Source organism: Marmota marmota, unplaced genomic scaffold, assembly GCF_001458135.2.
Source record: "Marmota marmota marmota unplaced genomic scaffold, marMar, whole genome shotgun sequence".
Taxonomy (NCBI): Eukaryota; Metazoa; Chordata; class Mammalia; order Rodentia; family Sciuridae; genus Marmota; species Marmota marmota.
The window spans coordinates 4,927,518-4,955,422 of record NW_026000077.1 but is presented as its reverse complement, the minus strand read 5'-3'; the positions used below and the strand labels follow the sequence as shown (position 1 = coordinate 4,955,422).

The window sequence follows — 27,905 nt, the reverse complement described above, 5'->3', positions numbered from 1 at the left end:
TGCCCTAGCTCTGGGTTGCCAGGAATAAACTGTAGGGTGAAGTCCAGATACGATATCAGGACCGTCCTGTTTAAGGCACAGGGAAGTAACAGCAGGATGGTGGCTCAGTCTCAGCTCTGTGAGGTAGTCTCCAGATCTGGTCTCCAGCTTTTAATTCAGGTGTAGGACTTTCCCATGTCCCAGGTGACCAATATTAGGAAACAGACTCAGGTGAATCAAACTCAAGAGAAGACTAAGTCACTTTAGGGAGTATTTATTTATTAATTTATAACAGGCTATCTGTTTTCCCAATAACTGAAACATTTATGTCCGTAGGACATTCCTTCTTGAAATAACAATCAAGTTTTCAGATATATTCTGTACACAGGGATATACTAGTTATATTTACAGACGTTGGTTTCATTCAGAATAACTCTGTGAGGTGTTTTCCTGGTTCCATCCACCAGGAAACCATGTATTCACGGAGGCTGAATTAACTTTTCAGAGATTACAATGTCAGCGAGAGACTCGGAACTCTTTGGCTCCAGGGTCTGTGGGTCAGAACTTGAGGGCCACAGAACGAGACACAGAATAAGAAGGTCTCACAAGAATCCCGCTGTGGTGGAATTTAGGAGTCAACAAAGGTCTTTCCAAAGATGAGCTGTGACTGTCTTGAGAGAAGAGAGAGGACTGGTGAAGGGACAGGTGAAAAGAACAGGCAGTGGGAACAGCATGCGTAATGGCCCTGAGGTGGCAACACTGGTGCACTTAGAGTGACAGAAGTCCAGTGAGCAGGTGAGTCCTGAGGAGCCCGACACTGGAGAATGAGTGACAGAAGATGGACAGGAGGACTGACATGAAGCCACCAGCTTACAGCTGGGACCCCCTTGAAGCTAAGCTGGCCCAACAGCTAGGAGGAGACTGCGATTTGGGGGGATGGTAGGGAGGCTGTCCCCCAAACCATGTGTTCTATCTTCACGTGACCCCGTAGGATGTTCCATTCCTATAAATTATGTGAATACTTTTCCCCAACATGGCCGGCTTCCTTGTATTAGAGATTTTCTAAGAATTAGTTCAATGTGCTATAACTGTTTGTTTTTCTCGTAATAATGCATTCTCTATAAAATCATTGTTTTGAACGATCGTTGATAATTAATCATTTGAGGGCCAGTAGACCTGCGGTTCTCCAACTTGAATGCCTGTTGAGATGATTTTTAAAAGAAATACAGATGTTGGACCGGGGTGTGGCTCTGTGGTGGAGCACTTGCTACCATGGGGCAAGGCTCAGGTTGAGTTCTCAGAGCCACATAATACAAACAAACAAACAATCAAAAAACCCCAGGTGCTTGGTCTCCTACCTAACCTACTTGAATCATCTGTTGTTGTTGTTGTTGTTGTTTTTCTCAAGTTTCACAAGCTGTTCTTATGCAGCTGGGCTAACCAATTGTCAGAAGGCTCACGCTCTGGGTCAGGGACAGTGGCCGTTGTACAATGTCAAACAGGTGAATGGTGGCAGCACAAAGCTCAGGCCAGGCCTGTTTCCTGCCTCTCAGTGGAGACTCCAGCAGGGCAGGAGTGTGTGTGCTGTAGACGCTGTACATTCCCTTCCCTTCCTCTCCGTTGGCCAGGTAGCTCGGGATACTTTCAATATGGCGCTGTGGGCCAAGTTGAGCGATGGTCACTGTTCTCAAAAAGCTTATGAACTGTGTATTTCATTCATTCTAAAATGTACTCTTTTCATGTTTTCACATCTCAGTAACAGAGTTGTGCCTACAACTTTGATTGTATCCTTAGCACTTGCTATAGTAGAACCGAGAGTGTTTTTCCTTTGCGTGATGTATATGCCACTTAAAAGCAATGATGCCTTCAAATGGATGAAGCACAGTAGCTGAAGGAGGAACAACATTCTTGTGCGAACAGGTAGCCAATATAAGCCTTGCCTGTGTTGTTCCCTCTCCATGGACAATCTTGCCCTCGGCTTCACCAGCTCCACTAATCTAGCACAACTCAACTCAAACGTCACCCCCTCTAGGAAGCCCTCTGCGTCACCCAGTCCTACTAAAAGTCTAGACTAAAAGGCTTTCTCTGGGCTCCTGTGCTTGTCTCTGACCTTTATTTATCACACTGTGTTACACTTGCCCCCAACTCCATGTGACGTCCCTGAAAGCAGAGATGTAAGTGTATACCTCTGTGTCCCTCAAGCAGCCTAGCACGGGGCCTGATGCATGCAAGAAGCTCAGCAACTGTTGAATGAATGAATGGTGAAGGACTGAAGAGTTACAGGCTGTATGTGTTCTGTTACTGCATGTCACCCCAGGTAGCTATAGAAGAAAGGCAGGGTATGGGGCTGGAGGCCAGGGAAGGCTTTGTAAAGGGAAGGATAGGAGCTATTCTACCAGGATGGCCAGTGCAATAAATGACTCAGGACTGCAGTGAGGATTGAGACAGGCCAGGTACGGAAGTGTACCCCTGTAATCCCAGCTACTAGGGAGGCTGAAACAGGAGGATCACAAGTTCGAGGCCAGCCTCAGCCACTCAGTGAGACCCTTAGCTTCCGTGAGACCCTGTCTCAAAATTTAAAAAGTCAATAAATAAAAAAAAGGGCGAGGGATATAGCTTAGTGGCAAAGTGCTCCTGGGTCAGGGGTTCAATCCCTGGCGCCCAAAACAGAAGAAGACTGAGACAGAGGCAGCGCCAGGGCCGGCATACTCCTCCCGCAGACGCTGTAAAGAGTGTTACCCAGCCGGATTGTGTGTTTGAGTCTCGGGAGCCTCTGGCGTTTAATTCATCACGGCCCTTTATAATTAATTCTGGGTTCTGAAACAATAGATGCCCAGATTCAGAGGAAAAAAAGCATTTCAACTCTCAGTGAGCTCTCACAGGAAGTCCTGAATATACTTCATCTTTGTGGTTTGCCCCCAGAGCTTCCTGCCAGAGTTAACAGGGTTTAACAGGTTTGAGGAGCCCAGGAGAAGGTGGGCAGACGGCACCACAAGCCTGGCACTGACGCTTCAAAGCAGGAGTCCTCGCAGCCTATTGTTTTAGAACTGCAACAGAAAACTCTTCTTTATCTCCCCACTTCTTCCAAAGTACAGCTAGCAGTCAGCCGGCTGGGGATGGCCTCTGTCTTCTTACTGGTCATTTGTGAGACTCGGGATTTGTTTGAACACAGTTGTCTCAGCCGGCCCTCGTGTGTGTTGTCTGATGAGCTCAGTGCCTCAGATATTCCTGGATTCCTCTTTTCAAGGATGACTCCACAGATCATCCAGACCACTAGTGATGGCTCAGGAGAGTGAGACCCAAACACTTAAGCTTTCTGGTGACTCACGTTGAAGTTTGTGCCGAGAGGTGTTGATTCACAAATCGCCACGGAGATTGTCAGGACCCAGCTTTGCTTCTGAGACCTGGGGAGGGGCAGGGGAGAATGTTCTGGTCACTCTAGTGGGGATTCAGGTGGCTCGGGTGATGCCACACCAACGAGGCTCTTTCTCACCCTGCAGCTTCCTCCGAGTAACACCCAGCTGTGTCCTTCAGTGAGCAGACCCCAGGGTCAAAGCTAAGCTGTTATTTCACTCCTTCTCAAGGATGGGGAGCAAGTGTCCACCAGGACACGTAAGAAAGCTGAAAGTCCTTTGAGCAGATGGGAGGCCTGTAGGGGACACAAGCCCAAGTAACCCCGGGCATATGGCATCTGCACGGGATGTGAGAGGGAGACGAGATTGCCAAGAGTTTTGTGCACTGTCATGAATCATCCTCGCAATCACACTCCCATTGTTTCTCTCTTCTTGGTGACAGAGATCTATGAAGAGGCCATGGATCTTCAACCACATGGCTGAGGACCATGGCCTGCAAGCCCTGGGAGGCGACAAAGTCTTACATGTTGCAAACGTTTGATGGAAAAGTGGACCTGCACACCCAGAGCTGAGAACTCCAAAGAGGCTTTTTATTGGAAAGGACAGTTTTAATCGGAGGAAGGGGACGGTGAATTTTCTGCCACTCCACGGGGAGGTTTTGGTTGAACTCGAGGTCTGGGGAGGGGAGGGCCTCTCTGCTGGCGAACCTGTGTGCCTGATGGGGGAGCCCTCTTTTGTGGCTGGTGCTGGACACGATGACCGGGAGGCAAGGGACGAGGACCAGGTGTCTGGACACGATGACCAGGTGGTGGCGGAGGTTGGGAAACTGCTGGATTTGGAGGAGGTGAGGTGGAGATCTGGTTGGGCTTTGGGCTTCTGTCCTCAGAGGTGGTTCTGTGAGCTTTTACCTCCAGCTCCTCATCTGCAATGACAAAATCACTCAAGAGCTTATTCTGGCAAGAGGTGATCCGGGGAACTATGGAGCGCCTCGGAGGGGCAAGGCTTTGGAGAAAGCCAAGAGGAAGCAGGGACAGAGCTGTCCCTAGGCTCCAAGAACTCTCAGTCTTGTTGGGGCAGGAGAAATGCTGACCACAAGCTAGAGGGAGACCCCAGGGCTTTGCAGAATTCAGGGACACAGAGCGGGGGAGGCACCTAGCAGGGAGAGCTTGGTGCTCGCGCCAGAGAGCAGACAGCGCTCAAACCCAGGTCTGCCTCGGTGCCGGACCACCCTAGACCCTGGATCCTGAGAGCAAACCTCGTGATCAGAGTCTGTTGTCGGGGAATCTGAGTCGTCTCAGAGGAGCTACATTCCTTCTGTCGGGTCTCTGTGTGGATATGCTCCTACTCAGTCTGTTGTCAGGCAACCTACATTCTGGCGACAGGTTGGAGCACTCACAAGGGGCTTTTTAGTCCTCAGAAATTGACTAGTTCCTTGGAAATTTGTGCACAAGACCCATCCTCTTGGGCCAAGGAGGGAAAGATTCTTCTTCCCTCACCCTTTGGGATCTTTCTGCTTTGTGTGACTTTAGCCCATGAAGACAGCCCAGGACTAATCAGAATATAGTAGTTTTTCCTGTACTGTTTTCAAGTCACAAAGGAAATCTGTGAGGCTGCCTAGCTGCCATAGACAGAGGGGGTTCTGCTGGCCCCCTCTGGCCTCCAGGCTAGGAGTTAGGTATTCCAGTCCCACATACAAGACCATCCTCACAGGCTGCAGAGGCAGGCCGGAGTAGATCCCCCCTGGGGTAAATTAGTGATCTCTTGCACCTTTATGGTGCTGTGGCTTGGGAAGCACAGTCCCTCTGAGCATCACCTGTAAGTTCAGGCAGATGATGCCAATCCAGTCAGCCTCCTCCGGCTGCTGGAAACACAAACATCAGGCGGCTCTGAACATGAAGGCTCAAAGTCAGATAATGTGGTTTTGACATCTGTGTGGCCCGGGTGGGAGCTCTAAGCGCCTAGACAGAAGGGCCCAGAAAGGACAGAATGCATCCTGTCTGCCATCTTTGGTGCCCAGAGGTAGCTGAAGTTATGCTCGGGAGGATGCAGAGAGGACTTTGACCCTCAGTCCCGGTTCTGGGTATGGAGCAGTGAGTAGCCCTGCTTCACCCCATGTGGCAAGCTTAGGCTGCCATTTGTGATTGGTGTCTGTCCTGCTTCTCATTCGTTTGCTCCTCCTACACTGATTGCTGACCTCCTAGGTGTTAGGCACCATTACTAAGTGGCAATCATGACTCAGACACACTGTCCTCAGGAAGTCTAAAATCACGTAAGACAAAGTGAGGACAGCAAATCACAATACTCAGGATTGCACAGGGCCACCAGAGAGGTGCCAAGAGCCACAGTCGCAGGGTGAGGAGTAGGGCGTGGCCTAGTGGCTAAGCTCTTGGGCAGGTTCAGACGGACAAATCAGCTGTGGCTCTGCACAACCTGCCAGGTCAGAGCAGCACCACAGGTCCCCAGCATGTCCACTCCAGTAACGTCCACCTCTGCTCCCAGGAGTTCTTCCCGGCTCATCGGCCCTTTCCTTCACCTGCATCTCCTTGTTACTCACCCAGGCTTGGGACTGAGGTGAGACAAAGGAAGCGCAGAGGGTGTGGGATTTAAGGAGGTGCCCACTTGCAGGGCATGCAAGAGGAAGGTGAGGGCCTCCTTAAAGGTTGTGCCCTTGGGCTCCTTGCCTCCCCCTGATCCTGACTCAGCTTCCTGGTCACAGAGCTTGAGGCAAAGAATGTAGCCTCCCTGATGGGGGTGAGGCTGTCACCTGTGGTGGTGTTTTCTCTCCCAAGGCCACTGGAGGCTGGGTGGGAGGGTGAGTGCCAAGCCTAGAGGTCAGTTTCTTTGTCAACATGAGCTAATTATCAGGTGGGTCACTTCAGCCTGGTGAGATCAGGGGCTGCTCTGTCTTGGGGAGACCTGGGAGGTCTACCTTGGAAGAGAGCATGGTCGTTGACCATTGGTGATAAGAAAGGACCTTTGTAGGGAAGACAGGCTGAGCAAGGCACAGAGCTGAGGAAGCCACAGCACCTGGGGGACTCACCAAGGGACTGTTAATTTAGAAAGACGTGCCCAGCTCCCTAGTGGAGTACGGTGAGACATGGGGCCGGGGGTGGCCACCTAAAGGGGTGGCTGAGGGAGAACTGTGGAAAGAAGTCTGAAGTAAGGCGTCAACGCCAAAGGGTGCAGGGCCCGAGGATCCTGGGTGGCTGCACACCAGGTCCCCGGCTGTGCGGGAAGTTGCTGGTGGGCGTGGCCTGGGAGCTCTAGGAAGAGACGCCTGGCCGCAGTCCTGCTATGAACCAGAGATGGCACAGGACTCCACAGCTTGCCTGCACAGCTGCCTGCCCAACTGGTGGCGGATACCCCAACCCTGCACCTACAGCGACACCTGGTCTGTCCCTCCCTGCTGCGATCTGCCTTAGGTGGTCTGGATCTCCACTCACGAGCATGACCTTTTCATGTTTGGTGGGTTGCGAGACAGGACTGACCCAAGGAAACAGCACCCCCATCCCTAATGCATCCCTCCTGAACAGTCAGTTAGAAAAGGGGGTACAGAGACCTGTTTGGGAGGGTTTTGTTTGTTTGTAGTGCTGGGGAGGGAACCCAGGGCCTAGCCCAAAGGCAAGAGCGCTGCATGAGCCACACCCCCAGTTACCTAGTTCCCAGGAGCTTGGTATTGACCAGGGCCACTCAAGGTCTGCAGATGGACAAGGTATTTTCGAACAATCTTTCTACCCACATGGAGCTGTGAGGCCCTTTGGCGTCTCTCTGCGCCAGCCTTAGACACACTCAGCCTCAAGTGGGGATTCCGATGAGACCTGCCAGGATGTAGCTCCTCAAACTCCCTCGCCGTGGGCCCCAAGAATGCTTTTTTTTTTTCTTCCCAGAATTCAAGCTAACCACAAAGTGGAACAAGCTCTAGCTTCTGGTTCCCGTCCTGACGTTCTGAAACCATCTCCTTCTTTTCTTTGAGGACCCAAGGTGCCATCCCCTTGAGATGACTCCGTGGGGATTTTGCTGCGGCCTGGGGTGACACAAAAGAGGGGGAGCTCACCGTTGCGCCTGCTGTTCTGCTTTTTCCTCTTGCTGACATAGAAAATGAGCAGCGCCACAAAGAACAGGAGGAGGCCTCCCGCACAGACACCAGCGACGAGATAGATGTTCAGACCTTCCCCTGAAAGAGAAGAGACAGGAGACTCGGTGGGGAGGAAGGGTCCTGGGCAGCCCATTGCATTGCTTCAGGCTAAGGACCCCAGCTTCCCACTTGAAGAAGAAAGAAGAGCTTGATGGTACCATTCAAGGTCACAAAGGGCCAAGCTTAAGGAGGGTGGCGAATTGGGTCCATGCCTAGAAGAGGTCAAGGGGTAAGTGGCCTCTGGAGTTCCTTGGGAAACTTGAGACTAGAACTCCCTGGTTGTTCATGCCCCGAGGCCTGTCCATCCCTGCCCACTGGCCGAGGAGAGCATCATGACATTTTATTCATTTTTTTATTTTTAATTTGTCTTGGTGAGGCTGGGGAGGAAACCCCAGCCAGGGTTTCACGACATGCTAGGCAAGCAATCTGCCACGGAGCCACTTCCCCAGCCGAGCATCACAGAATTTTAGACCAGAGTAGTTTAGAGATAATCTAAGCGTCATCTCTATAGAAGGAAGGAGGATGAATTTCAAAGATAAGGTCCAGAGAGGGAGGATGAGTTGCCTGAGGCCACACAGTATCTGTTTCTGACTGGTTCCTCTAAGCAGCCTCTGGTCTCTGGCTGTCTCTGCCGTCTTCCTGCTCTTTCATCTCTGGCTTCCCTCTGGGGCCTATTCTTTTTTACCCTCTTGATCAGGCAGTTTCCAAACACTCAGGGTAAATTAATTCACTGATGCAACCCAGCCCTCTCTCCTGCCAGACTTTCCCCAGACCCGTGAGAGAAGTTCACTGAGACAGCAACAGCACTGGCAGGTACCTTCAGTTCCTAGAACTTCAGTCACTGTAACACAATAAGGAAAACCAAGACTTCAGTGTTCAGGGAAACGGGGTTTGGTCCGGGTCTTTTAGACAAGAGCTGTGTGACCTTTAGCAAGTTACTCCACCTCTCGGAGCCTCCTTCCTTCTTTGTAAAATGGAAACAATGAAACCTACATCACAGGGTGGCTGTTGGAAGTCAATCAGATAATGGATGGAAAAGTGCTTTGTAAACTGTAAAACAACACACAAATGTGAGGTCTTGCTTTTACTAGTGCTCTTTGCGCTAGTGTTTTTGGTAGCAGTTTCCCAAGGAGGGCTGCTGGGCCATCTGCCCTTGGTGAGTCAATAGCAGTTAAAGAGGAGCAGCTGGGGTTGGGGGGTCAGGGGACTGGGACGCTGGGAGAACAAACTGGAGCTAAGCCCAGCATCACAAAAACACTTCTGCAGCCAAAAGATCCTAGGAAGAGGCTGTTACACACGGACCCAGGACGGGCCCCAGGGATCCCGCCAGAGGCTCAGACACCAAACTGAGCAGGGTTTCAAACTGTGCTGGTTTATTCATCCTTGGCTGTCCTTCCTGCAGTCTCTCTCTCACCCATTCTTTGCCTGCCAATTACACAACCTCTCTGAGCTCTGCCTATGAAGGAGCTCCATTAGATAAGCAGCCAGAATCCTCTAGCATTGAAACTGGGCCAGGAAAGAATCTGGGGTCTCTGTCTCCTGCTAAGCTGAAGACTGCTCAAGATTGACCCAGGTGGGGAAGGGCAGGCCTGGGGTGAGCTGGGGACACATGTGTAGGCCACAAAGACACCGGCCATCTTCCCTTAGAGTCTGTGGGCAGGAGGCACACTTGGGAGTGTAGATGGTGCTTCCCACAGTTCTATGCTCAGGTCTGTCCAGTATGGTCCCCCGACACCGGGTAGTGCTCGCTGTAGGGACATTCCACCTTGCCCTAGAGGCAGCTTTGGTTTGTCATTTAAAAACGGGTCCTCGCAGTAGAATGAATCGGACGTGACCTTCCTATGTTCATATGTGACTACAAGATCAGGGTAGCTCCACATTATGTCCAACCATAAGAATGGGAAGTTATACTCCATGTATGTATGTCATGGCATAATACACTCTACTGTCGTGAGTAACTCAAAAGAACATGTTTTAAAAAATTAAACAACGACAACAACAACAAAAAAAACCCCCAGGTTCTCGGGTTCTCTAGATGCAACCACACCTCCCTCCTACACCTCCTCTGTGCATGAGTTTGTGGATGGAGTATTTCTTGTGTGTCGAATGTGCTAATTCCTCCCAGGGTCTTAAGTAGACCTTATTCAAGCTAAATGGTGAGCATCTGCCCACTGATCCTCTCAGCCTTGGCCTTTTAGAGTGAAATGTCCAAATCCCTTTTAGGGTCTTTAAGGGCAGCCCATTCCTTCCCTTCCACCCAAGGTGTCCCTCCCATCTCCTCAGCGGCCATTTCCTGGACCAGCTCCTGCTCTGCCCCTTCTACAAGGGACATGCGTGTGGCTGCCTTGCGCCCTCCTTAATGCACACTGGTGGGATCTAGTTAAAACAAGTGTGAAGGGTGGGACTACCAGACAGAACACAGGTCAGTTAGATTTGAATTTCAAATAAACAATGAATAATTTTTAGCATAATATGCCACGTTTGGAAGTACGCCATATTTTTACTTATGAAATCTAGCATCTCCAACCAAGGCCCTCCTGAAGTGGAGGATGGGAGAGAATGGCTGATGGTGGCCCACACGACAGGGCAGAGTGACACTGGTCTAAGCTTGTGGTTGGCTGACCATCTGATTGATAGTCGGCCTCCAGTGACCCCTGCCTCCTGGCATTTCTGCCTCTGCGCAGTCCCCTCTGAGTGTGGGCTGGACTTACTGCTAAGGCATAAAGTCCAGCAGAAGGGAGGGGCTATCAAAGATGAGATGAAGTCATAAAAAGACTGTGGCTTTTGTTTCCGTCACTCACTCTTGCTGTCTCTCAGAAGGCTCCAAAGGAAGCATAGAACGCCCTGTTTTCAGGCAGCCCAAAACCCCATGCAAGCAAGCCTGGAACTAGGCCCAAGAACCCACTCATCTGATAGTCTTGATCATCACAGTCACTAACAAGCAGAGAGGTCTTGGACAAGTCAGTTTGCCCCTCAGGGAAATGGGGGTTTGCAATGCCATGATCTCTGCCTCTCCTTCTCCCTCTTCAATACAGCAATTCTTTTTCCTGGAAGAGGATGATTTCAACTCTCTGAGGTCAAATCACACACTCCCTGGAAGTCTCCTGAGGTGGGTCACATGGAACACCCCTTCCTGAAGCCTTCCCTTGAAGGCTTCTAAGGGGGAGAGGTACACCTGTCACTTCCCATCCTGAGCCAAAGCTGTCTCCCACCCCAGACACCTGAGCCCTGGGCAGAAGTGGCACCTGCCACTGTGCCCACAGGCCTGGCGGACTGTGTTTGTGAATTTGGGACACCCTGCCCGATGCCCCCACGTACCTGAGCAGCTGATGGCTGCCATGGTGGACTCCTCACTGACTCCGTTGCTTGCAGTGCACTTGAACGCTGCATTCAGGTTGGTCAACTGATATCTAATGACCTTCAGATGACCTTGAGTGAGCCGTTTCCCATTTTGATACAGAATTAATTCAGGGTTAGTTCCTTTTATTACCTCACAGGTCAGGTTTGTGCTGTGACAATCCCAGGAGATCTTGGGTGTTGAGACCACCTCTAAAAATAAATAAAAATCCCAATATATTAGTCAATTTTCTGATTTTAATATTTAGACAGTGGAGAATGGAGTCAGTTTGAGACAGCACAATTTTTGAATTCCCTAGCAAATTTTGAAAATAATTTGTTTTTATTTATGTAGAGCATTCAGAACAAACTTAACTTCTGGTGAGTTTTTAGATACATTATACTGTTTAAAAGTATATAATAGTTATTGTTTTGTACTGTTTTGTACCTTAAAACAGTTTTACATACTTGGAATCATTTCGTTATGATAGAGAGGCTGATGTTTTTCTTCCCATGACAGATGGAAAGTCCTGGACTCTGAGAGGTTCAATGAGTTGTTTTAGGGTGCTCATTTAAAAATGGCACATCAAAAGAGGAGCCTGCCCCACCCCAATTTCAAGTTCAGGAGTACAGTTAAGAGGTTACCACATCCTGCCTTCCTTCCAGAGCAGCCAGGGACTCTGCCCTGGAGGAACAGGTAAACCTGTGGCCTGGGATCTTGGCCATGCACCCCCTCCCCCTGCTGGGGTCCTGGGAGCAGAGGGCCAAGTGGGCACATGGGTGCCTAAGGAGCTCAAGGCTTACAGAGGAAGGGCTCTAGTTGGGAAACCAGAGACCTGGCTCTGCCCTTTCCCAGCCCAGAGCTGCTTGGTCATTCTCTGTGCCTTGCTGGACCTCATCTTTGAGAGAATGATAAAAAAAAAAAAAAATGTTCCCCACCTGTCACAAAACGATGACTTGTGACAAATCCCAGTGCACATAATTGGTAGCAGTGTTTATGTTCATAACCAGAAAAATCCCTGCCTCTCCTTTTCTGACGTGATTATATTTAAGGTCTGATTCAGAAAACAGCCCAGCCGTGGCCTTAGTTAAGGCAGGTCCTCCTCCCAGGCCTCCTCTCCCTAGCTGGGTGACCTCTTTTCTTCTCCTCTGTTCTTTTCCTGGCCCTTGACTCTCTTGACCCAGTCTTCCCTTTCATTTTCTCTCCGTTCATCATGCAGAGAGACAGCTTATTTCTTCACAGTTCCCTCCCTCTCTGTCTTTCAGATGAAAATACTTTCCAACTCAGTCAAATCTCATTGCTGACCGAATATGTATGGGCGTGCAGAAATGATTTCTTCCTATCCTGAGATTCTGTGTAGCCCAGAGTGAAGAAAATGGAGACGCGTCACCACGCTCTAGAGTAGTAGTCTAGGGCTGGGGTCAAGGTGTCTATCTAGAGTCTCCTAATTGGTAATATCCCATCATTGTAAAAACTGATAAAATATAAAATAGTTTAAAACACACAAAAAAATATTACATGCAATTTAACTACCCATGGTCAAAAATTATTATTATTATTTTTCTTTTTTTGGTACAAGATTACCAAGTCCTTTTTTATTTTGAGACAGTATCTCACTAAATTGCCTAAAGCCTCACTAAGTTACTGAAGCTGGCTTTGAACTCCTGATCCTCCTTCCTCAGCCCCCCAAATTGCTGGGATTACAGGTATGCGCCTCAACGCCTGGCATTGAATATTTTGATGTATATCTTTACTAGCTATTTTCTATACATGAACATGTATATCAATGATATTTTAAAAATTAAAACGGTATTATTATCCCACTCCTGGGTTTATACCCAAAGGATTTAAAATCAGCATACTATAGTAATGCTGCCACGTCAACGTTTATAGCAGCTCAATTCACAATACATAAACTATGGAACCAATCTAGATGTCCTTCAATAGATGGGTGGATAAAGAAAATATGGTATATATAGTCAATGGAATATTACTTAGCTTTAAAGAAGAATGAAATTATGGCATTTGCCGGTAAATGGATGGAGTTGGAGAATATCATGCTAAGTGAAATAAGCCAATCCCAAAAAAACAAAGGCCAAATGTTTTCTCTTATATGTGGAGGCTAATTCACAATGGGGTGGGGGCAATAGAGAACATAGAGTTACCTTAGATTAGGTAGAGGGAAGTGAGGGGAGGGGAAAGGAGTAAAGGGAGGGGAGGGGTATAGGCATAGGAAGAATAATAGAAAAAAACAGACATTATTACTTTATGTGTATATATATATATATATATATATATATATATATATATATATATTACTGCATGACCAATGTGATTCTATAACATGTACAATCAGAAAAATAAGAGGGGCTGGGGATGTGGCTCAAGCGGTAGCGCGCTCGCCTGGCATGCGCGGGGCGCTGGGTTCGATCCTCAGCACCACATAAAAATAAAATAAAGATGTTGTGTCCACCGAAAACTAAAAAAAAATAAATATTAAAAAATTCTCTCTCTCTCTCTCTCTCTCTCTCTCTCTCTTTAAAACAAAAAAGAAAAAGAAGAAATTATAGGGCTGGGGGTATAGCTCAGTTGGTAGAGTGCTTGCGTAGCATGCACAAGGCCTCTGGGTTCAATCCCCAGCACCACACACACACACACACACACACACACACGCGCGCACACACGCACACACGCGCGCACGCGCACACACACACAAACTGGCAAATCTTACTGTATGTTAATTGTACCTCAGTAAAACTGACAACAAAAAATTGTTTAAAAAAAGAAAAAGAAGAAATCATACTCATTTATGTATAATATATCAAAGCTCATAATTGCATTCTACTGTCATATATATTTAATTAAAACAAATTACAAGTTTTTAAAAAACTGGATTATGTGGTTTTATAGTCTGCCTTTTTCCCTCTCAGTAGAAGTTATATTATGAAATTCTTTCTTTCCTGAACATCAATAAATGTGCATCTCCACCATTTGATGCATTCTTGACATAGTTACTAAGTTCCTAACTGCCAAAGACTTCTCAATCCACACAGTATCATACTAGTGTAAACAATGCAGTCACAAATAGCCTCAAATGTGAGCTGGGATACAGCTCAGTTGGTAGGGTGCTTGCCTCACATGCACAAGGCCCTGGGTTCAATCCCCAGCCCCACCAAAATAATAATAATAATAACAAAAACAACAACAACAACAATAATAATACAACAACAACACAAAGTCTGAAAAAACAAATAGCCTCGAATGGTGAATTTTTGTACATGTCCTCACTGTAAGAGAGTGTTGTAGGAAATGGCCTGACCTGGTTAATAGCAGCAAATTGTTAGGTCCTGCTCATAGGTGAGAACTCCTTAATTCTGGGCTGCTAGGATTAAGTTCTGCTCTACTGATATCTGCTTGAATGGGGCCCTCCACTGCCTCTTCAGCTAACAGGGGCAGCCTCCTCGGTAAGGAGATGCAGGTACCATGACTGAGGCTGCGAGAGGCATCGAGGAACTAAGAGAGGGGCTTGGCCATTAGCACAGAGCACACAGGGGTAGTGTCCCAGGCCGTCTAGGGCACCTTTTCATACACGGTCTCATTGAATATCCCTTGAAGTTATTACAGGTGGAGCATCCCTAATCCTCAAATCCAAAATGCCCTAAAATCCAAAACATTTTGAGCAATGACATGGTGACATAAGTGGAAAATTCCACATCACGAAACTTTGTTTCATTCTTGAAATTACTGAAAATATTGTATAAAATTACTGTTGGGCTATGAGCACAAAGTGCCTATGAAACAAATGAATTTCATATTTAGACTTGGGTCATAGCCCCAAAATATCTCATTATATCTATGCAAATATTCCAAAATCTTAAAACAGCCCAAATCCAAAATACTTTCAATCCCATACATTAAACTGTATTGGGAAAAAATAGACTCAGACCAGACAGATATTTGCCAAAACTATGGGACAAGTAATGATGTTGGACCACAAATCGAATAATGACGCTGTGTAAAGTTGACGTGCAAACATCCAGTAAAGTCGCTGACTTTAAAGGGTGCAGGGTTTTTTGGGGGGAGGGTAACAAAAATGTTGATTGTCGTGATGGTTGTAGAGCTCTACGAATGTATGTAAGGCTATTGAATTTTACATGTTAAATGGGCAACTGGCATGTATGAAGACACGAATGGTGTGACTACTTGTGTACAACCCCCCGACATGAAAAATTGTGCTGTATATGTGTAATATGAACTGAATCACATTCTGCTGACATGTATAACAAATTAGAATAGATAAAATAAAATAAACAAGTAAATGGGCAACTTGGACAGCATATTGCTATCTCGACCAAATTGGGAGTTGGAGGGAGGGACCAGTCCTTGCCAAGAGGACCCCTGGGTTTGAATCCTGACTTTGTTCCTGTCAAGAAATGAGAACTTGAACAAAATTCCTCCTGACCGAGGCTGTTTTCTTATAGACGATAAGGAGATAATGACTACTAGCTGTCAGGATTCTTGGGAGCTTTAAGTAAGATTGTGTCAGCAAGCCCATGACACCTGGTAGCCATCATGATCACCATGATTCTAAATACGGCCCAAATGTGATTGAACCAGCATGGACACCTGAGCCATGCTAGTGGAACTCAAGATAACACAGTCCCCAGCGCTCGTGACACCACGGTCCCCAGGGCTCATGATCAGAGGCTATTCTTAGTCCCAGCCCGTTCCTCCAAGTTTCTTTCCAGTCAAGCTTGCAGAACTAGAGTGTGGAAAGGGGTCATTTTCAGGAGAGTTAACAGCATCTGAACTATGGGAGGGGGCTGCTGCCAGGTTTGGGGGCCCACGGAGACCCTAGGCAGGAGGAAGAGACCCTGTGTCTGGTGATGACATTTCCTGTGTGAAGCACAGAATTGTTTGTTTGCTCACGGAAGCAGCTTCCTCCCAGCTTCAGTGGTATTTCAATTCCCCTTCTTCTTCCTTCTGCTTCTCACCCAATCCCCCTTGCCCCTATATCCCCACACATGACCCTCAGCATAACCATCCCTTCTCATTCCACCCTTTAGTCTAGGCCAGGGATTACCAACTTTGGCTACTAAACAGAACCACCTGGGGAGCATTACCACTTACTGATGCCTGGGCCCCAGGCCAAAAATTCTGATACACATGGTCTTAGATGGGACGCCGGCCCTGGTCATTTCTAACAGCATCCCTGTTGATTTGCATGGGTAACCAAGGTGAAGAACCACCCAGCAGCCCTCTGCACCTTGCTAGGATTATAGCAGCCGTTTTCCAGCCAGTCTCCCCACCTCCCACATCGCCTACCACTCCTACCCTCTCAGCACATGCAGAGACAGGCAATATGTACTTTTCTTCACATATCAGCAAAAAATCACCTTCCACCTCAATTGCCGTGCTATGGAGCAGATTGGAAACAAAGGCTGTTCATCCTTAAATCCATCATTTCCATCCCTTTCCTGCTATCTAAACTCTTCAGGGTACCCTCGCCTGAAATTGGCTCTCCAAGCAGCCTGTCCTTCCCAGCCCACACCTCGCTCACGGGGGACAGCCAGTTTTCCTGTGCCCACCTGTCCCCTTTCATCCAGATTCTTTACCTAGCTCCGCATCCTCAAAGCCACCCAAAGAGAGGGCTGTAGGCAGATGAGGTTGTATTTCTCCATGTGTAGACCCTACTCCCCCCCCACCCACTCACAGGACTGGTGTCTCCACTGGGGCAGGAGGGATGCACTGGATTTCCCGTAGCGCAACCCCAGAGGCTGAGGGCAGGGTTAGGGACGTTTCACAATCACTAGTTCCCAACTTGCTAAACAACACCCCTGTTAAAGTGAAAAAAATGTAGAGAATGGAGACTTACCTAGAATCCTCAAATCAAATGATTGTTCCAGAACCCTTTTTCCATCTGTATCATATACAACTACGTTGTAGGTACTATTATAATATCCCTTCAGATGTTTAATTTTCAGAGTTCCATTTGCTAATATCTCGTAGGTTTCATTATGCCGGGAAGGTTGCCTGCCTTTTCTGAATTGCGCAACCATGATCCCTTCTTTGTCCCATCGTATGTCATCAATAGCATCTCTCATTTGAAAATTGGGGATGTCCAGGTTGATCTCTCGATCCAAGTCACTGCAGACGATCTTGATGGCTTTAGAGACTGAACCTGTAAAAAGCGAGACACTCATTGAGGTGTTCAGGCTCCCTACCAGAAAGTGAGGCTATGAAAACTTCGATACTATTTCAGGGTCTCCAAAGAAGCTTCTCACAGTGACTGTGAAGACCCACACACCCACTTACTTACCTGGGTTGGGAAAGTTGAAAATCAGAAGAAAGCCGACCAAGATTTTACACCGGTGGCTCATCTTTGGGATTAGTTTCCTTGTGGCAGTTCTGAGCTCTTCTTGCAAAAGGAACTGAGGTTGAAACTGGAAGAGTCCACCCCACTGAATTCTAAACCACGTGCCTCTCCTTTGTGCTTTTTTTTTTTTTTTGACAACATAGAACACGCACATACACATTTAGCACATACAGCCTTTCTGATGCACTCCTTTGCTGAAACAGTTGTGGTTATGAGTTTGTGCTTTCTTATCATACTTTATTTATTTACTTACTTAGTACTGGCGATTGAACCCAGAAATACTTTACCAGTGAACTACATCCCCAGGTCTTTTTATTTTATTTATTTATTTACTTAGAGACAGGGCCTCACTAAGTTGCTGAGGCTGGTCTTAAACTTGTGATCCTCCTTGCCTCAGCCTCTGGAGACGCTGGGATTATAGGCATGAGCCACCACATTTTGCAAGAATTATACACGCACCACCACACCAGCTCTTACCACATTTTAATCCTCACCAAATTAAAAAAAAATAGGGGAAGGTACTTTATCAATCCAATGAAGAGAAAACGAACAGAAAGGTTAAGTTGCCCAGGACTGTTCTTTTGTAAGCAAAGAGCCAAATTCGATGATCCAGCCCCTCTTCTACCCACTCAGCTATCTTGCCTCTAACAGAACCACCTAGAAACATGGGTAGCTGTTCTTAAGTGAATAGAAAAATACAAATATTTATCCTATGATGATAAATACTGGAAAATGTATACACATGAAATGATTAGGAATGGATTTTTTCCTCTTTCCTGAAAAGATATTTTTAATGTTCTAAAATTGTTTATGTTATAAAAAGGAAGAAACACAAATTGAGTCTCAGCTGTAAATGCTTAAAAATCTCCAAATCTTCTGTTTAGCACATATTTTACAACTCTTGAAATTCACCGTTAGGTAAATAAAACCTTGTTGCAAAACATGTAAGAGGCACGGAACCTATGAAAACCAACCAGATAGAAAAATATCTAAGGTGGTCAACATTGCAGATGGTGAAAGAAAGGGAGCAAGAGGGAAAAACAGAGAACAAGAGAACAGGGAGGGGAAAAAGAGAGGAAATTTGTGACACTGGGAGAGAGTGATGCAGAGATGGGTGTCTTCTGAAAAGGATGCCCTGTGAGATCCGGCACAGGAAACACGGAGAGCCCAGGAACAGATTTCCAATGGAAGTTTTCAGTTTGAAGATTCATCAGGACACAGTGAGCAAAAGTTTTAAAAGTAGTGCTTTTTTAGGTTTTGTTTCTCAACGTCAGATACAGAAACAGATATTATCTGTCAGAAAGTTGCCCAGGAAATGCAATGAAGTCAAAGCAGTGGATTGCTACTACTGTGTGAAAGGAAGCCTAAATAACGTATTCACCTCCTGTTGTGTAATAAACCCCTCACTCACAACACTCATGATGACAGATGACAATTGGATTAAAATTTTAAATGCTATAAAACTGTAATACTGCTTAAAAGACAATATAGAAAGACGTTTTTATATCTTTGGGTACAGAAGGCCTAACTACATGTATCACACAATCCCAAAGTAATAAAAAAAAAAAAGATGAACATCATTGACTACATAAAAAAATGTAAAATTATAATTTTCACATATATTGCAAATATTTTGTCACGTCTTTTCATTTTTTACATTATTTCTTGCCTATACATAAATTTTTAATCATCAAGGAGAAAAAAAAAAGCTTTTAAAATGGGCAAAGGATATAAATTATCAGCTTATAGAAGAAACATCAAACATGAGTCTAACTTCACCCAAAAATGTAGATATCCTAGCCATAAAGCACCATCATTACCATAGGGTTTGCAAAATTATTAAAGGCAATAATTTACATTATTATCAATCTGTGTTTATGTGTGTGGTGCTGGGAATTGAAACCAGGGCCCCATGCATGCTAGGCAAGCATTCACCTTTACTGACATGAATGTCGGGGGCTAAAGTCTCTTTTTTAATATATCAACTTCTGTGAGGTTCGAAATTCTGTTAAAGGACACCAACTTTTTCTGTAATAATTTTAAAAAATAATAAAGTAAGCTTAAGGCACACATTTTCCCCCTAAAGCATATGTAGACTCTGAGAAATAATTAGCTTGTAGCTTCTTTGCTTGTAAGTGACTAACCCACCAGCCACCCGTCTAAAGCCAGCCCTGGTGACAATCATTGTTCAGTTTACTTCTGATCAATCGATCCATCTATTCTCTCTCTTTAATTTTGGAGTTGGGTACTAGGGATTGAACCCTGGAATGCTCTACCACTGAGCTATATCCTCAGTCCTTGTTATTTTTTGAGACAGGGTGTCTCTAGTTTGCCCAGGCTGGTCTTGAACTCGCCACCCTCCTGCCCCAGCCTCTGTGGCATTAAAGGCACGCACCACCCTACCCAGCGTGCCTCTGCTTTTAAGACAGGTTGCTTCCTCTTCCTCTCATTTGCCTGATAGTTTTTCCAGTGCTCTCACAGACCAAATGGAAAGCTGCTTTCTGTTCTTTTTTTTTTGAGACTTTAACTCTCCTCCTCTCACGTCTAAATTAATTGGGAGTCATGAGCATGTCTTCAAGGGCAGAAACCATGAAAAAGAAAGGGATTCATAGGTATGACTGCAAAATTCTAAACTTTTGTATGTAAAAACCTATTTAAAAATTTAAAGGCCAAGTACTAAAAGAGACAAATTATTTGCAAGATACTTGACAAAGGCTTAATATCCTTTAAATTAATTTTTTCTTGGGCTGGGGCTGTAGCTCAGAGGCAAAGCACTTGCCTAACATGTGTGAGGCACTGAGTTTGATCCTTAGCATCACGTTAATATAAATAATATAATATAAATAATATATAACATAAATAAATAATATAAATATAATAACAATATAAAGTAAATAAATTATTTTTTCTTGTAAATGTAGTAAGAAAAGATAGACACCTTCTTAATAATATGGGTCAAGGTCCTAAAAGGAGAAATTCACAAAATAAAATACACAATTAAGGGGCTAGAGATGTGGCTCAAGTGGTAGCTCGCTCGCCTAGCATGTGTGAGGCACTGGGTTCGATTCTCAGCACCACATAAAAATAAAATAAAGATATTGTGTCCACTAAAAAACTAAAAAAACAATTAAATGAGAATTCTTGAAAATACAGTTTATTTATACAGAGATGCCCATCTTAACACAGATACGTTTTCAATTTTCATTAAAAAAAAAAAACCCAGTGTTGATGTGGGTAAAAATGCTTCAGTAGAAATGCAAATAAGTGTGATTTCTGGTGGACAATGTGTTATGTGAATCAGAAGCATTGGAAATATTTTTATTCTGACCCAAGTCCACAAGGATAATTTTTTCATAAGAAAAAAATGAAGGATCAGGACTAAGATTTGACTATAAGCTTATATACTACAATATTAAACTGAAATTGGAAACAATGTAAATGTCTAAGAAAAAAATTGATAGGTAAATCATGGTATGGACAAGCCATGGAAATATGAAAAATCAGGACCCAATTGTAGGAGAGAAAAATAAAATCTTTGTCTTCTACCCTTCTTAGGTACTCCAGCCTTGTGATTACACTGGAAAAAGACTGATTAACAAGAGGAAAACACCGAAGTTCATGAACATGTGCATAGGGGAGCACCTGGTGAGGAGGGGTGGTTAGAACCGGGCTTATATACCACATTAGGCTAAGTAAATAAAAAGGGGCTGAGGGATCCTGGGGGTTGGGGGAAAGCAAGTCATGGGATGACCAGGAAAAGTATGTTAAACAAGGGCTGCTTAATGAAAGATCTGTTTCTAGACTGAACTCAGTACCGGAAAGGGAGTAGCCTTTCACAAATGAATGCTTCCTTTATCAATGTAAATTTCCCGCCCAAAAGGAATCTTGGTGCCCTATGTTTAGAGCTTTTCCTGCCTCTGCTCATTCTCAGTGGCTTTTAGTTCAGAATAATCCATGTTCCAAAGAGGTGTGTTTCAGAGCCTCATATCCTGGTACCCTTCTCAATAAATGATGCAATTTCATTTTATTTATCAAAATAGTGTGTTTGAGTGTATGTCTTTTGGAATGAGGTCCCTGTGTAGTGGGATAAGAACTGTCTTTCTGCTGTCTTTGGTTGGTGTTGCTATTCTATTATTTCTCCATGGAATTCACTGGGTTTTGGTTGATTTTTAACTCTAAGTGGGCTTTGTAACAGCTCCAAGGATGGAGGGTGGGTGCAGTCCTTCCTGTGGGTGCGAGTGTTTCAGGAAAACATCTGGTCGATGACTCGGTCCAGCTTCTCAGTAGTCTAAGGGCTACCTCCTGCTCTATCTCCACCCATCATTTTTTAAATTCAAACTAATCCTCCTGGGAGATGGACTAACAGGAAGAGACCAAGAAACGGAGGAGGAAGACAAAAACGTTCTCAGAGGTCTTGCTTTTGGATGAGATCCCTGGCTAGCAACATGCTGAAAGTCCAACTCCACTTCCTCCTATGCCAAGGGAACTCTCTAGCAAGATTTAGGTCTAGAGGACACGGTGGTCAAATTCCATTTTCTGATTCACATCCTACTGAATTTCTTGAATTGTGAGATTTCAGAGGAGAACAAAATTCAAAAGGGATCTCTCTACAATTCAGTTGAAGAAGGTTCTAGGGATGCATCTGCCCACCTCTGCCAACCCAGTGCCCAATCCTCAGCTCCTTGGACCTGTGCTACAAACCCTGGGACCCTCTGACTTCATCCTGAGACCTCCCGGCCATCATTTCTGCCTCTTACACCTGGCTTGCCCCTACACAGGGATCACTAAGTCCTACCCACCGAGCTATAGAATGCCCCTCCCCTCTCCAGTCCAGCCACTTGTGCCCTCACAATGCCTTCCCACAGATTCAAGGGAGAAACTCAAAAAAGCAGCTCCATGTGTAGCACTTTTTACTAAAAACTGGCTTCAGTGCTTATCAGAAAGGCTGCACCATGGGTCTCTTTGCAGTCAGGTCCTGTGGATGTCGGGCTTGGTTGTATCTAGGATAAGACCAAGAGCTGCATCCGCATCAGATTCCAGAGGTGTCGTCACTGCCTGGGGATGTGCTGGGTGTCTTCGCAAAAGCAGCCTCCTGTCATCGTCCACCAATGAATTCCACGGCAGGAGACAAGCTCTTTTCCAGTTGAAAACCTTCTTCCTACAAGAGCTCTTCCTCTGCCAAGTGTGAAGTCCTCCCAGGCAAAAGACGAGTTTGCTTTCCCCTCTTGTGTTTCCCACCCACACAGCAGGGGACAGAATTGACCAGACAGTGACGGTTCCTGGGTGAACCTGAGCTCCTGAGAGTTCCCACCCTGGAAGTCCCCCCAAGGGCTATATGCCTCCCAGAGAGGGAGAACATGTTGTTGGTCACCTGCTGTATGATCACGTGATTGCAGAGAAAACAGCTCTGAGCCAGCGGCCCCAGCCCATCACATAGGAGCTGTGCACATCTGGGCAAATCCATTCCTATCTATGAACCTCAGTTCCTGAATTAGTCAAGGAAGATAAATGCTTCATTCTCAAGGTTATTGTGAGTCAAAGGCAGGCATAGTGCCTGGCTCCTAGGACATCCTCGAACAATGTCGGCCTGCTTCCCTGTCGGCCTCTGTTCCGGATGGAGAGGCCTACGGAAGCTGCCCTTATCCAGGGCCAATGTCCCAAGACCCCCACCAGGTGCCTGGAACCACAAAGAATCCTGAACCCTGTATATACTATGTTTTTTCCTGTATATACTTAGTTTAATCTATAAGTTTAAGCACAGAAAGAGATTAAGAATCATAAAATAGAACAAGTATGACAATACATTACAATAAAAATTATGTCACACTTGCAAATTGTTTGTTTCTGGAATTTTCCATTTAACATTTTCCGACTGCAGTTGGAACTCTGGTAACGGATAGTCCAAGGGTAAAGGGGAACTACTAAGAGGACTAGGGAAGGGATGAGAGGGAGGAGATTGACCTTCAGAGCCAGGAAAGCTCCAGGTACTTGGGGCTCCTGAAGGCCATCTAGCAAAGGAGTCAGAGATTTCAGACCAAGAAGTCAGGCTGAGGGTGTAGCTCAATGGGAGAGCACTTGCCTACATGTGCGGGCACCAGGTTTGATTCCCCAGCTCTGTGGGGGGAAAGAAATCCAACTAGACATCTTTAAAGTACCCTTAAACAAACATTGCCTTTCTCTGCTTTTTATTTTATTCTTTGAAATCCTCTTCCTGGCTGTGTCTCAGGATTGCTTAGCTATAAAACCAGTTTTGAATATCAGTGGCGATCTAGGGGACATGGGGAGACAGAGCACTTGTCAGCTGCTAGTTTGGGAACAGGAGGCTAAGGAGGGGGTAACTGCAGCCTGCGTAGAGGAAAGTAGACTGAGGCCCAGACTGAGGGAAAGGGGCCAGGGGACATCAGCAGGCCAAGGCCAGGGGAGGGGCCTATGGTGGCTTCACAGCAAGAGCCCCCAAATTGCTGGCTGTGTGGACAACCAAACAGAGAAAGTGATGGAATGACGGTGTGATGGTATCCAAACTAGAAACCCCGCGATTAAAATGTGAATTCTAACTTTTCCTATGTGTTCTGGGTGATCTTAAAAGTAACCTTCCTAGGCCTCAGTTTCCTCAGGGCTAAAATGGTGAGGTGGGAGATGGGGGATAATTCCGCCTGCCTAATTTATCCCCCCAATTTGTGGCTGACTGGGTGTAGCGACACACACCTGTAATCTCAGAGACTTGGAAGGCCGAGGCAGGAGGATTGCAAGTTTGAGGCCAGCCTGGGCAACTTGGCAAGACCCTGTCTCAAAATAAAAAAATAAAAAGGGCTGGAGATGTAACTCAGTGGGAAAATACCCCTCCTCGGTTCCAACATCACAAATAATATGATAATACTGATGATGATGATGATGATAATGATAATAGATTATGGTGAAAGTTAGAGTATAATAAGGTCAGTGAGAAACCTAAAACCCATGCTGTGTACTAAAAATTGCAGGTTAGCATGGTCTGTAAAAAAAAAATCTGGGGACACTCACAGGGAGGTGTCTGGGGTTTGGTTCAGCCATGGCCAGATCCCACACCAGGGCAGAAGACAATTCCTTCATGGTCAGGGGACCTGGGCAGAAAAGAGCGCACTTATCTCTGGAAACCCAGTTCACTTATCCCTTTCTCTCTGTTTCTAAGGCTGCCTTATTTCAAAGGACCTTGGGGCAAAGTCCCTGCCTTCTGCTGCCATCCACTGGCCACAACCTGAATTGCACCCTTGCTAATTTCACTGTTGGGGTTCAATCACTTACAGATTTGTTTGCATAGTGTTTTCAGGTTTACACTCCCCCCTCTCAAAAAAATTTTTTTTCAGTACTGGGGATTGAACCCATCCTATCATATGCTAGGCAAATTCTCGAGGACTGAGCTACATGTCTGGTCCTTTTTAAATTTTATTTTAAGACAGAATCTGGATAAATTACCCAATCTGCCTTTAAATTTATGTTCCTTCTACCTTCAGCTTCCCAAGTAGTTGGGACCACTCCCTAAAAAAACGTAATATTCTTCCATGCACACAATATCCTTCTGCCATAAACATTTTTGCAGATAAAGAATCCAAGGCTGGGAGAAATTAAACAAATTGTTCACAGAGACAATTATTGTTATTGTCATTATTATTATTATTATTAGTAGTAGTAGTAGTAGTAGTAGTACTGTGAATTGAACCCAGGAAAGCTTAACCACTGAGTCCTATTTATAAAATATTATAAAAATATAATATTTTTATATTAAAATATAAAAAAAATTATATTTTACTTGGAGACAGGGTCTCGCTGAGTTTCTTAAAGCCTCACTAAGTTGCTGAGGCTGGTTTTGAACTCACAATCCTCCTGCCTCAGCCTCCCAAGCCACTGAGATCACAGGTGTGTACCACCACACCCAGATGAGCTCAAGACCTTTGATTCCAAGTTCTATGTTCTTTCCACTATCACTAGCATGTGTTGGTTTTCCCGGCTGCTATTGTAGTACTTCTCAGACTCAGACCCAATCCTACCACCTGGCCATGGAGTTAGATCTCCTGACCTCCTCTCCTACCTTACCCCTCCACCCAGCCCACAGTCTCCCATCCCCCTTTAGACCGACAGCTGTCTATGGGCTGAGGATGCCAAGATCAGGAAATAGGCACATGCGGCCCCTGCTCTCCGAGGGGGTCTCAGGCAGATGAGGGAGTTGGGGCAGGCACCCAGGGACCTCAGCACCTGTGAGAAGTGACATAGATGGATGCAGGTGGAATGAACGGGAGCTGAAAGGCACTGCAGCAAAGAAGAGGGGGTGCCCCAGCTGGTCCTTCAAGACAAACATAGTGTTCAGTCCATAAAGAGGTGGATGAAGGACATCTCAGGTGGAGGAATTCGCCAGAAGGAAGTTTCCATGTGCTGGAATATACCCCCCGCTATACCCTCCAGGCTGGCAGAGGAGAGAGGTGAGGTGGAGAGGAGGCCAGGTGGGTGGAGGGACATCACAGTGGGATGATGCTCATGCTCTTTCCTGAAGGCAGTGGGAAACCACCATTCTTCATGTCTTCTGTCTATTGACCTAACAAATATTTTTTTTGTGATAGGCACATATTCTGTTTGTTTGTTTCTCAGGATAGTAGCAAAAGCAAACCTTTGTTGCATAATATGTAGTCATTTTTTTGCAATAAATACTGACTTCCTGCTTTCCCTGGGGTCAGTTGCTCTTCTGAGCCCTGGGGAATTATCCCATATTGAACATCTAGTTGGTGGGGGGGGGGGAGACAGATGATAAATAACAGGAATAAGCCAAATATAAGTACTTAGAAGTACTCAGAAGAAAAATAAAGTAGGAAGAGGGGTGTGTGAGTTGTAGTGGGGGATTTGTGCTTTTAGAGAGGATGGCCACAGAGGCCCCACTGAGGAAGTGGTTCTGAATAAAGATCTGAATAAACTAAGGGAGACATATGGGAGGGAGGGGTGTCCAGGCAGGGGGAACAGCATGGGCAAAGGCCCTGAGGTGGGAACATACCTAGTATATTTATGGACCAGAGAGGAGGCCAGTTCTGCTGAAGAGCAGGTGAGGGGAGGTTGGAAGAAGAAGAGGTCGGAGGTACAGTGGGGGACAGGCAAGTGGAGAGGAAGTCACAGGAGGCTTTGTTCAGAGTGGGAGCAACTGCGTGCTGATTGCCGCAGAGTCTAGAAAGCACTCACTGGTGAGCCACTGGCCCAACAGGAGGATGGAAAAGAAGCTTGTCTCCTGTCTGACCCAATAGATTTGACTGAGGCCTGGGGAGGTGCACAGGGGGCTGGGCGTGTCTCACTCTGGGAATGCACACAGGTCTTTTTTAACGTATGCTCTGGTTACTATTTTGCACAACTATCTACCACACAGTGGCATGAAACCAGCCACCATGCTGCTGTGTTTGTGGAGTTCACAGCGTGACGATCCCTGCTCTGCCATGTCCTTAGAGAGATCCAGGTGCTTGGGGTGCTGCAAATGGCTGGGTGCTAGGTGAACTGGGGCTGGTGGCTCCACTCACAGGCCTAGTGGCTGAACTTGCAGGTGGGGGAAGGCGACCACAGTATGGCTCTTGGCTCCCCACCTCCCCACCCCCTGGGGGACTGGGGCTCCATGCAGTGCAGGCTGCATTCTGAGAAGCATCCAGAAAAGAAGCTTCCAGAGAGCAAGCGATCTTGGAGAAGCAAGTGGAGCTGTCTGGTCTTTTCATGACCTCACCTCAGGAAACCAAGTATCCTTTCCACTGCATCCATTGGTCGGAGGAGGTACAGAGCTTAGGTTTCAAGGGAGGGGACCTAGACCTACTTCTTGATGGGAACTGTGTCAAGCAGTTGGCAGTCTCTTTCAAGACCATCATGAGTGTCATGGGTGCTGCCTCTACCTACCCCACCCCCACTGCTCTGCAATTCCTCCATCCATAGGTCAGAGCTCTGGGTGGCTTGGAAAGGTCTGTCTGTTCACTGCAGCCTCTAAGACATGGTGATACGTCAGAGCAGTACACACAGGAAGGACTTTTGGTCCCAGATCATGTGCGCACATGGCTATTGACGTCGGGTCTGGAGCAGAGGTGTGGTAACCAACTCTGGCTACTCAGATGATGATGCTCCTGGGACTTTGGTACCCGAAGAGCTGGACAAGACCTGTGACCTTCATCTAGTGACTAGTTTGAGCATTCCAATACTTCAAGATCACCTCAGCGGACATTGGATGCACTCTCCTTGCAGAAGGGCTCAGGGCCGGATTTCACCCTCCTCAGGTGTGCGGTGTGGCTGACCTCACTGGTGGCCATTAGTCCAGCTGGGTGACAGACCGGAAGCAGTGGCTGCCAGGCTAAGACGGAACCAGGAGGTGGCAGAGCCAGTCCTTGAGCTATCCAAGAGCTGAGGAGACAGAGCCTCACAAAAGCCTGCATTGTGTTTGCACACTTTTCTCAAGTAAGATCACACCTATCGGCCCAAAGAAGCACAGTGATGATTCCACACCGGTGGAGGACCGCAGGGCCATGTGATCGCTCATTCACTTGACTGTGCAGTTCTGGGGCCGTGGCCAAATTAGAAGCTAGCTGAGATCATTTGCAACACCTTTTTCTGCAAACCAGTTTACACCGTGAACCGACAGAAAAGCTGATGCGTAGAAAGAGTTCCTGTAAAGGAAAAAGAAAGTTCCCATAGACACCCTCCTCTGCTTTTCAAAAGAAGGTGTCTGCCCACGTGTCAACA

At 46.3% G+C, this 27,905-nt stretch overlaps 1 protein-coding gene across 1 annotated transcript; it reads right to left on the bottom strand.

The window, feature by feature from the left end:
- Positions 1-237: 237 nt before the first annotated feature.
- Cd2 (CD2 molecule) lies at positions 238-17,273 on the bottom strand. The gene is made up of 5 exons (XM_015502230.2): positions 17,124-17,273; positions 16,680-16,985; positions 10,786-11,016; positions 7,387-7,506; positions 238-4,254 (listed from the first exon to the last, which is right to left on the bottom strand). Exons 1-5 carry the CDS (start codon positions 17,182-17,184, stop codon positions 3,941-3,943), a joined length of 1,032 nt encoding a protein of 343 aa, XP_015357716.1. The 5' UTR covers positions 17,185-17,273; the 3' UTR covers positions 238-3,940.
- Positions 17,274-27,905: the final 10,632 nt, after the last annotated feature.